Genomic DNA, 11,783 nt, shown 5'->3' with positions numbered 1-11,783 from the left:
GAAGAATATGCCAAAGAGAGTTGGGGCAAGTCAGGCTTCTGTAAAAATAGTGAAATAGCCACAATTTTCATTGGTGGGATATAGGTGATGAAGCCTTGGTGGTGAAGGGACCTGGTCAGTGTGTGCATTGCACATTGTGGCACATTGCATAATATTATTGGGCTACCAGGACCATGGACTACAACTGATCATTGGCTGGGGCTTTTCTACACCAACCAAAGTTAGTATAATAGAAATAGTGCCGTTCTTTATATGTCTGATAAATGGAATTACAGAATCACAATGAACATTCTGGACCAAGTCCATGACAGATGCATATTGATATTCCAAAGAAAATTCAAAATATGGAGAAACAGTGTTTCCTGCCGTCTTTCTTTACTTGGCAATGCAAAAGTTAGGCTTTTGGCAGCATCTTGAGCTATTTATAACCATATACTTGACTTGCCCAGTTAGTAAAACAGGAATATGTAATTGGCTATAAAGAGAAAGTGCCACTTTGCTAAATGAAAAACTTATTTCCATGTAGGAATTTGTATACCGCTCATGTGAACATCCTTTGGCATGTGCACTTTTGGCATGAACATTCAGAAGTGTTCACAGACATGTGCAAGGCCTACACAAACAACAATGTACAAGGAAGACTTGCACAGTCTTCTACACAGAAGTGGGTTCTGTATAGGAAAAAAAAGTAAAGTGAGAAGTGTCCCTAATGTTTTACTGTTTGGTCAGGACGTTGTAATGAAAACCAACAACCCATCAAATTGAAACAGATAGTTCATCATTTGAACGCTGCAATCTTCAGCATGCAGTACTTACAGAGTAGTTCCATTGAAACCCAAAGGGTTTACTTATGAGCAAACATGGTAAACTTTGGATTGCAAGGAAAATATTTGGCAAACTCGAGTTTCTACTCCCTGACGAGGAAGCAACAGGTGACTAAGAAATAATACATTAAAAGAACCCCAAAAGTTATGCGGCATCCTCATTCTTAAATCGCCACCTTTCCCCCAGAACAGAAGCCTCCAGCGACCCATCCCAGCCCTCCTGCTTCTCCTGCCTGCGCAGCAACTCTGGACGCGACAGCGAGAGCTCGGCTCCTTCTCTCCCCATTCGCTGCAGATCTCTGCATTCCCACTTCGTCCTCCTCACTTTTGGGCGCTGTCCATGGTGCAGCAATTGCCTGCGTGACGTCAGGCCGCCTGAGCGCCTCGCCGATTGGCGGAGGAGCTCGGCCGGCCTGTGAAATCGCGCGAACTCTTCCCCGGGCGCCGAGTCCCGCTTCGCCTCCAGAGGGAGAGCCGGCAGCGGGCTGCTCTGCCGGGAGCCGGAGCCGAAGAGGCAGCGGAGGCAGCTGCAGCAGCAGCAGCAGGCAGGACCCGCCCTACCCCGAAGCAGCCCGGCTCTGGCCGGGGACTTTGCCCTGGCTGCGCAAAAGCTGCAGGCCAGCAAACAAGATGGAAGAATTTCTGCAGCGCACCAAAAGCAAGCTGGTAAGTTCTGCAGGGCGGAGAGTGCAGCTGCAAAGAAGTTTTTGTTGGTTTGTTTGTTTGATTTACTCTGCGAGCTCGTCTCCCTGCATGTCATATTGTTGCTTTAAAGAAACCAAAACTTTTGGAAGGCATCCAAACGACCTGGTGTGAATCAGCATCTTGAATACAGAAAGGCCTTTGAATGCTTTTGTTCTAAGGAGTCCAATGCTTCTTAGGTGATCAAACAGGAGGTCGCAGTGAAGCCCCCAGCCCACCCCGAGAAGTTGCTGTGTATTTGTTTGTAAAGCATCCTGTGCAGGGCAGGCGGCAAGTTTCGGGGCCTGTCACTTTCGAAAACCACAGACCTTTCACCCAGAGTTCACCCAGTACAATCCTGTGCACAACTACTCAGAAATTAAATCCCACTGTGTTCAGTGGGGCTGACTCCCATGGTAAATGTGTACAGGATTGAACCTATAATATTCTACCCCATAATAAATAGTGTGGAACTCAAGAATTTTTTGTTTTGACAGTTCAGGTCACAGAGAATAGATGTTAAGGAAGATGTTTGACAAATTTGGAATAATACAAAAAATGATAAATGTATATTTCTATGCGTGGATGAAGCTTCTGGTGCAATATTTTGGCTGCTGTGAATGTTTTTAACTCAGAATTGTTTGTTGATTGGAACGAAATGAAAGTTTGGCCCAGTATAGCCGTGTGGACATCTCTTTACCTCTAAGATGGTTTGTGTAGTATTTCTAACTGCAATGGAAGTCTAGCAGATAATATGTACATTCTTATTATTTTAGCTATTTCAACTCAGTCTGAAGGAGGTGATACCTTTTAACAATGGTTTAAAACTGCTTTTCTGAAGATCCAGCATTTAAATCCTGATTTAACTCTGCATAATAGAAGTGCCCTTTCACCATTCCACACAGTCAAATACACATAAATGATATTCACTTAAAAAAAAGAGATGATGTTGACTACGTTCAGTTTGCCTTTTCTGTATATTCAAAGTCCAGCCCTGTGGGTACAATTCTCCATATCTAACCTTCCTTTCTTACTGTTGGTGGAAAATAACCATAAATTTGTCTTTTGCTACAAACTTCCTTGTTTTGACACCTCTTTTTGGTTGCCGAAGTTGTATACAATGATTTTTTAAAGTCCCTGTTTAATACTTCCTATCAGGTTCTTCTTTCATTGTACACAAACAGCAATAATTTTTTTGCCTTTGTTAATATGCTAGTTCTGGTAAACCTCCCCCCCCCCCCAAGCAATGTTTTAACACAAAGGAACATGATACTTAAAAATCTCTGATGACAAAGCACAGGGGGAAATACATAATTTATGATCCACTTATCTCAAAAGCCTGAACAGAACAACAGACTGAAGCCTACATTAAGCATGATGTCATGGTCACATGGCAGGGAATGAGCCATGAAAGTCTTGAGGCCTGTTCTTAAAGTTCTGCTTCTAAGATCTTAGGCTGCTATCTTTGAGAGAAGCCAGTGGCCAGATTTTCTTGGTTCTGGCTAACATCAGGTCTGCCCATGCCAGCCTTGGACCAAAGATAGAAGAGGGCATATGACACTGGATCTTTCAGTTAGTTACGTTGGTAGAAAGAGACTTAAAAAGGGATTTTTAGAAGCATAGGATTGTAGAGTTGGAAGAGACCACAAGGGTCATCTAGTCCAACCCCTGCAGTGCAGGAATCTCTTGCACAACATGGGGCTCAAACCCACAACCCTGAGATTAAGAGTCTCATGCTCTACTGACTGAGCTATCCTTCATGAAATGGCTGCACCCCCCCTGCACTCATACCCCTCAGATATGAGGGATGCCAGTAATGCCAGTTCTGGTGGCAGCGCTTCCTCCTTATCCTCATCGTGTGGCAGCACAGCGGTGGTGGCCGGGCCGGGCAGCACCAAGAGGACTCTGGCTTCCTCGAAGGCCTTGCGGATGGCGCAGAGGCAGAAGAGTGAGCCTAGCTCTGGGCACTTGGTGGGCTCTTGCCCTCACTGAGCCCAGCCTGCAGCAGCCGCAGCCAGTCAGCCGAGAGCGGTACTTCATGATGACTACTGACACCTTTTTTCCTAGAAAAAGGACACTGCCCTCAGTAGATCAGACATATACAAAGCAAAAGGAATGTGAATATTTCCAAGCATTGAAATGTTAAAACTGAAGCTAATGATACATTTTAGACGAGCTCCTGAAAGTTCTCTGCAACAGTGAATTAAAGCACAATCATAGTGGATTATAAACTAGGTAAATTGCATTCAAGGATAAATTTTAGAAAAACTGCTGTATTAGTTTGTGAGCAGGAAATCGAAAAGTGCTGTGAAAGCTTAAATGCATACTGATTTATTATTGGTTTGGGGTTGAGCTTTCATAGTTAATGGACCAGTTCATACAACAGGGCAGGCTGTGCAGACAGACATTCTCTTCTGGTAAAAAAGCAAGACACATTTGCAACCTCAGTGTCTTTTTCTTTTAAACTTCTGATTAGCTACTAATTATTTTAGAACAAGGATTGGAAACTAGTGGTCCCCTGCATGTTACTGGGCTTCAACTCCCATCAGCCCCAGGCAGCGTGGCCAGTGGTCGGGGCTTAGGGGAGGGGGGGACTTCCCCATCCTTGAATCAACTACATGAAAAATCAGGAACATTTAAAAAGCAATATCCTAAATCAGATTTAAAGAACGACACACTTCAGTCCCTTCTGTTAAGAGAATATTATTTATTTCTCTCACCTTTCCCCTGAAATAGAACTCAGGCCGCTTTAAAAATTAAAATCAACAGTACTAATATAACAAACAACCATTGGTAATTGGACTAAAAGAAGATGATGATGAGAAAAGAGAGTTGACTTTAGTGGATTCCAGGGACAGCCTGGTGTGTTGAAGGCTTCTATGAGACCCACAGCCTGGATTTCACTGAGCGCATCTGTCGTGCGCTGTGACAGGGGCCCAGCAACAAGCAAACTCATTTTAAGGCCTTGCTGATTTTAAGGCCTAGATATTGTAATCTGAATATGATTGATTGCATTTCCACCTTGTATTTCAACTAGAAGAGATAGTTGGTGGAAAGTTTGTGTGTTTGTGTTAGTATTTGGGGGTGGAAGAGAGAGAAGATACAATTTTAAGCTCAAATATAAAGCTTCATTGTTCAAATATCTGAGTCCATTTTAAAGTGCTAGTGCTTAATGCTAAAGTCTTAAATGGATTGGGACCTAGATAACTGAGGGAACACATCTTCCAGTACCAGCCTACCTGACCTATAGAAGCACCTCTCCAAGTACCGTACCTACTTTAACAGATACATTCTGTAGTTACAGAGGAGAGAGTACCCTAACTTTGGAATGCTCTTCACACGTATTATTCAACTTTATTTAAAAATGTGGTGTTATTTAGTTCAAATGGAAACTGAGACAATTGTGTGGTTTTTAAAATAATTTCTTTTTAAAATTTTAAATTTAACTATAATAATCATCAATTACAATTGAATACATAGTTAATTTGACTTCCCTCCTCCCCTTCCTTGGTTTCTTATAAAAACATTTTTAAAACTGCATTTCCCCTGTAACTCCTTTTGTCTATTTCTCTCTGTATTCCTTCCAAAGTCACATTTTAACTGCTTGATTTTAAATTAATCCTGGTAATGTATTTAATTGTTTACAATAATTTTAGATGATCCACATACCTTCACCATACTTTGTGGAGCAATCTTCTTGATTTCTTAATCTTCCTGTAAGTTTTGCCATTTCTGCATAGTCCATCAACTTTACCTTGCCCTTCTTCCTTTGTTGGGACAGTGTCCTCTTTCTGTCCCTGCGCAAAGAGCATCCTAGTGGCTGTGGTTGCGCACATAAGCAATTTTGTTGAATCAGGTTATACTTGATAGGACTGTCACATGGAAGGTGGAGCAAACGTGTTCTCTGCTCTGGTGAGAAGGACTCAAATTAATGGAAGAACTTTCTGACAGTAAGAGCTATTTGACACTGGAGGAGATTGTCATGAGAGGTGATGGAATCTCCTTCCTTGGAGGAGAGGTTGGGTGGCCATCTGTCCTGGGTGCTTTAGCTGAGATCCCTGCATTGCAGGGGGCTGGACTAGATGACCCTTGGGTTCCTCCCAACTCTCAAATTCTATGAAGACTCCTTAAATCATTGTTCAATGTAACAAATGAGGAGTTGGGTTAAGTAAACAACTGAACAATTATAGACACCCTCTGTATTAAAAGTCACGGTTAATTATAAATTATCAGCACTGCCTTGATAAGCATATTGAAAACTCAGAGTAACTGGAAACCACTGTTGCCAAGAATAAATATTTATGAAGTTCTGTTTTCTGGAAAGGGGCACCTAAAGTATGTTTGTAGAAATAGTGTTTTAAATTTGACCTTTTATTTTTCCAAGAAATACCAGACTGAAAATATGCCATGTGAAAACTGTGCAGAATTGATCTTAAAAATAACAGCTGTGTTTAAACATTGCTGCCACCTGCAGTGTTGATGCTTTCAAGGGAAAGTGTGTGTATAATATTTGTACTGTGATTGATGAGCATTTTTTTTGACAATTATTTTTATTGATTTTCCAAATTATTACAAATTGTTACTGAATTAATTCAGTTTAATACAATTTCCAAAACCAGTTTCCTGCTCTTGTAACGATGAGCAGATTTTAATTAGGCAGCTAACCAACATTATGAGGTCACTGTGTCTTCCATTTCAACAGCCGCTTTTATTGCGCAATGATTTATTAGTGAATGTCTAAAAATATAGCAATTTAATATGCCCTTGCTTTTTACTGAGTTATGGTTGGTAAGCATCTTTGGATTAAGGAGATCCCCTCCCCCCCCCACACTAATTGTTTCTGCTTAGGCCTATGTGAAGGAAGGAGCAGAATATTCCTGCTTGAGTGGCTAGGGAGACCCAGCCAGTTGGGCGGGTATAAATAATAAAGTAATAATAATGAGTAAACAGAGAGGTTTAGTTTGCTCTGTGAATCCAGTCTCCAGAGTAGCTAGTGGGTTCAAGGTCTGATAATAAATCAAGATGTTCTGTTTAACACTTACTTTGACTTCCTCCTTCTTATTGTGAAAGGTTAGATATAATAATAATAATAATAATAATAATAATAATAATAATAATAATAAATAATTTATTTATATCCCGCCCTCTCCAGCCGAAGCTGGGCTCAGGGCGGCTAACAACACTAAAATAGTGCAGCATTCTAAAAACATTATAAAATTTAATTAAAATCAAAATTGATGGCAACCATAAACTAAAGTTCTGTAAAGGTTGCCAAAGGAGGGAGATATTATTCCGTATTAAGACAATGGCATGAAAGATGGGGGAATTGGTGCTTAAAAAAGAAAATATGAAAATAATTGGATTTTGGACCTTAAATCTCTATGACAACTTCTGCTAAAAGCCCAGGGAGAGTGCCTTCTAAATATACACAGTTGGCATGTGCAATTGTTGACCTGATTTCATTTTAATTACACTTGGCATGGTAGCCATGACTGACAGGTAATTCATTATGTAAAAAGCTGTAATATGTTTCCTAATAGGACATTAACAGCAGGGAGTTGGGAAACCTGAGCTTCCCTGTCCTGTAACTGAGAGAAGGATAAAAACTGCTTCCAATGATCATCTTGGGCTGTTTTATTCACACACCGAGAAAGAGTTCAATCTAAACCCAGAATTGCTTGCTGGGCTTTGCTCTGCTTCAGCTGGGCACAAAGACAGGGCTTTGTTTAATGTATGCAGAGAGTCAGAAAAGAAAGTCAGGCAGATTCTTCTTCTTGCTAACACCCACCAACACATAGACCAATTTGTGGCCCTCCAGATATTGCTGAACTACAACTCCCATCATCCTGGGTCATCGGCCATGCTTGCTGGGACTGAGTTCAACATCTGGGAAACTAAAGGTTCCCCACCTTTGACATAGACCATTGCTCAGAACTAAATTTTTCATTTTAATTGCTGATTCATAGCTATCCACTTCCCAGATTCATATTGCTCTGGTAGGTTTTGTCATTTCGTCATAGTCCATCAATTTAATCTACCACTCCTCCCTGAAACTGAAGGGAGATCCTGGCAGTGAGCCAGAGTGAAAACTCTTCATTGTTTTGGTATTTCAAGATTAGTTCAAGATGTCATTGCGGTGGTGGGGTACCTACTGGTTTCACTGGTGATGAAATTTGGTGACCTGGCGAGATGTGACTAACTTTCTGTATCAACCACAGGCTGTTTAATGGCTTCTTTGGCCTGTTCATAGCCCATGCTGAGTAAAAGCTGTGGGGTAAGGTCCAGAGTTAACATTTTGTCTACCACTGCTCTTTTCCATGTTGTTTGAAAGTCGTTCTTTATCACTGGGGTGGGGAGAGGCCATCTGGGTAAAAGGATAGTCTAAGCCAGAAATTTAGTGTGACCATCCATACCCTAGCCTTACAAAACCTGTCTCAAGACATATCTGAGACATATTTTGGCACTTGAAAAGCTGATTTTAGGAACTTAGATTGCAGTAGTTCCAGTGAGCCAGTGTGGTGTAGTGGTTAAGAGCGGTAGTCTCGTAATCTGGGGAACCGGGTTTGCGTCTCCGCTCCTCCACCTGCAGCTGCTGGGTGACCTTGGGCTAGTCACACTTCTTTGAAGTCTCTCAGCCCCACTCACCTCACAGAGTGTTTGTTGTGGGGGAGAAAGGGAAAGGAGAATGTTAGCCGCTTTGAGACTCCTTAAAAGGGAGTGAAAGGCGGGATATCAAATCCAAACTCTTCTTCTTCTTCTTCAGTGATATGAGATTAGTGAAGGGGCCTAGCTGGGCACCATATAAAAGCTGTGTGATGGACTTGGCTTCAAACAGTTTAAGAGCTGTGGGTATATGATGTCCCTCTTGGTCCTAAGATATTTAAGTATGGCAGTTGCATTTCTCTTTGTATTCTCAGCAACATAATCCTCATGGGCTTTTCTGTTGCCAATGCTTTCATAGCTTTTCTAAGCCCTATGGCTGTTCTTGAAATTGCTGCATCATCTGCATACAGCAGGACTGGGTTATGCCTCCCTGCCAATTTTGGGGGTGATAATTATTTTATGGAGATAGGATACCATATCATTAGTACAAAAATTAAATAAAAATGGAGCCAGTATGCACCCTTGTTTCACACCTTTCTCAGTCCAATAGCGTTGGAAAGATGCCCCTGGGGGTTGCATTGCACTTTGAGCACAATCTCTTCATGTAGCATGCGTATTAAATATAGCAAATGCCTGTCGAGTTTCCCCCCAAAGTTTGGCTCTGGATATGGAGTCAAAGGCTGCTTTAAAATAAAGACAGTATAAAGGGAGACTGTGCTACAAAAGGAGTATTTTTCAATTAGATGTTGGAGTACTAAGCATTGGTCAACGGTAAAATGGCCTTCCCTAAATTTGGCTTGTTTCTTTGCAAGTATGTTTTCTTGTTCCAGCCAGTCCGGAAATTTCCATTGCAGGATGACTGAACTTCAGGTAATAGTCTTATGATTTCTGGTGGTCTCACCATGCAGAGTAGTAGTACCAAATATTTTGCCTCTGAGAATGATTCTTGCTTCTCTGGATGGAGGGCAGAGAGGGCTGAGTGCCTGTGTATAGAAACTAGTCTCTTTTCACCAAGGCAGAATTTACAGTCAGTGCTTGGCCTGCTTTTGCCTCTGGCTCCACCCATTGCTGGCAAGGTGTCCTCTGGAGATCGTCCAAAAGGCTTTGAGACTGAAAAGTGTCCTTCACCCCCACCCCGTCCACTGCTATTGGATTGCAGCCTTAAATGTTTTCTTTCAGGGACAGGAAGGTTGTGGTTTTCCTTTCCCTCCCCCTATAATCTACTCAGTCAGATAATGAGTGGGTTGGGCTGGGGGAGAAAAGAGAAGCTGGAAACAACTGCTAATGCACTGGGTTGATAAAAAGCTATAAATCATGGCTCAACATTGCTTTATGTTCCCATCCTGGATAAAATAATGCTGATACAACTTTTTGTAATCAAAGCATCCAGTGGCTGAATGTTATTACATTGCACAACAGATCCTGTCCCCCACCTGACTTGAAACTCTGCAACATCATATGAGAAGGGAATGATCCAGCTCTTCAGGGTGAGGCACCTGCGCCTTTTCAAACTGTCATGAGAACCACTCGTCCTCATTCTGCTGTATTTTAGTTGGGAAGGAGTGCCAGTCCACAAGAGAAAGATATTCAGGGTGAGTGAGGCAGGCTTTTAACTGATAGATCTTTTCTGTTTGGACAGTACTTCTTGCAAATAGCTGTAAGAGATGTGGCCTCTGAAAGACTCTAAATCTCTTTATGTTACAAACTCACCACCTTGTCTTTTGCCAAATATTCATATTTGAATTTTGAATCATGTGATCCTATGCCAAGTCAGAAATCTTTCACCTTTTTGTCTCTAATTATAAATTCAGTTTACACGCAGAAAGATTAAATGCAGTCTGTGCCTATCAAGGCAAGTTCTAGATCTAGATTGAGTGCAGTATTCATAGTCAGCTACTGTTACTTTCTACACTGTTATGAAGTTGTCATTAGAACCAGCAATTGTCAGCAAAAATAGTAAAATAGGAGAAAAGAGAGTTTATCCATGCCTGAGTGGCATTCTAGATGTCTTTCTGCCTGTGGCTTTTAGGCTTCTAATATAAAGTACAAGCAGAAACTAATTGACTATGGCTTCTCCTTTCATGTCAAACATTTTTGTTGAAAACAACCATGATATTGAATGTAAATATTCATTGGAAAGATCTTTGGATTAGATCCTGTGGTGCTTGGTGCAATGGAAGGGCACTTCTGTTTGGGCAACATGACCCCTGCTTCTCAATGCTATCCATTCCCTACTCCTGTTGCAGAACCTGCAGCCTCCTGCACACCATTCCAGTGGGTCCTTGACCTTCAAGAGTGAATTTTCAGGAGAGGGTCTGCTGTGGAAGGAGGTGGTGGGAAAACTCCATTGGCTGAGCCTCACACTACTTATGCTTCTCCAGATCTAAACCAATATTTATAACCTACCTGCCCTGCTTCTTCAAGTCAGGATAGGCAACAGTAAAACAAAACCATCAGCCATACAATATCAATATTGAGGGCATAATTCAATGGGGATGTGTCTTGTGCAAGGCCCTTGGAAAGGAATTAGACCTTTTACAAACTGAGTAGGTTTGCTCAGAAGATGTTGGCAGTGGATTTGATGCAGTTTAGTTAATAATTACCTAGAATGAACTAAAAAGGGAAACCGAAGTACAGAATCTGCCTGAATGCACTTTGTGCAGGACTAGTCATAAACCAAAACACATGCCCAGGTGAATTGTAATGGATGAAAACAGGTAGTAATGTGGCTGAAAAGAAGCCAGGTATGCCTGATCTTGATTTTAAAGCTCATTCTGCTATTAACTTTAGTTCAAAACAAAACAACCTCACGGTGGACAAGAAATCTAAGGCAGCCTTCTCCATCCTGGGGCCCTCAAGCTCCTGTTGGCTTTCAACTGCCACTGAGCCCATTCAGCAAGGCCAAGGGGTGATGGGGGTTAGAAAATGCCAAAGCATCTTGAGGGCAACATGTTTTCAAGGGCAGATCTAAAGAATGTGACATACATTGTATTTTAAAGATGTAAACTGTTTCACATGTGCAGTTTTGAGTATTGCCCCGTGACAAAAGATAAATTTACAATGTATATTTTTAAATCTATAGTTCATTGGGGTTTTCACATTATACAATAGAACAGTAGAGTCCCTTAGTCCCCCCTCCCCCTCCCAGTACCCCCTCTCCTTCCAAACACATCCCCTCTTCCCCTCTGCAGTACTATGTCCTTCAACATTCCTCAGATGAAAATACAGACATTTCTCATTTCCCTGCAACTGACTCTCCTCAACCCCCCCTTCCCCCCTACATCATTTCCTATCAGAAGAGGGGCAAGTGCCGCCACCGCCACACCGATGGGACACAGCACACACGCCCTCCGCTGTCCTGAGAAAACCCCTTAATTCCGATTTTATTTAATCTTATTCTTTGGTAGATTTACAAACAGAAAAGCACACACCAATAAATAAATTACAGAAAGGGACAAGACTAGATGTGGATGCACAAAACATTGTTTTTCTTTTAAAAATCAAGAGTCCATGCTCTCCGCCCCCCTTTTCTTCCCACTCAGGGGGCTCCTGCTCTCTGCCGGCCCCTCAGAGCCAGTATATCACATGAGGCTGGACCACCTCTTCACTTGATCTCCAGCAGCCACTACAAGCTGCCCAAGGGAGGAGGCTGGCAGCAGCCATGGAGAGAGAACG

General features: G+C 42.0%; 1 protein-coding gene across 9 annotated transcripts in view; it reads left to right on the top strand.

The window, feature by feature from the left end:
- Window positions 1-1,190: 1,190 nt before the first annotated feature.
- PRUNE2 (prune homolog 2 with BCH domain) overlaps window positions 1,191-11,783 on the top strand; it is a 145,726-nt gene continuing 135,133 nt past the window's right edge. For all 9 annotated transcript variants that reach the window (XR_014516916.1, XR_014516917.1, XM_083464720.1 and 6 more), the window contains exon 1: window positions 1,191-1,490. Coding sequence is in view for 7 of the 9 variants with exons in the window: in XM_083464720.1 (XP_083320846.1) it covers window positions 1,455-1,490 (36 nt within the window). In the remaining 2 variants the exon portion in view is untranslated. The remainder of the gene's footprint in view (window positions 1,491-11,783) is intronic.

This window comes from Podarcis liolepis (assembly GCF_965112155.1).
Source record: "Podarcis liolepis genome assembly, chromosome: 11".
Classification (NCBI taxonomy): domain Eukaryota; kingdom Metazoa; phylum Chordata; class Lepidosauria; order Squamata; family Lacertidae; genus Podarcis; species Podarcis liolepis.
The sequence above is the reverse complement of the archived record's forward strand: the minus strand, read 5'-3'. Positions and strand labels throughout refer to the sequence as shown.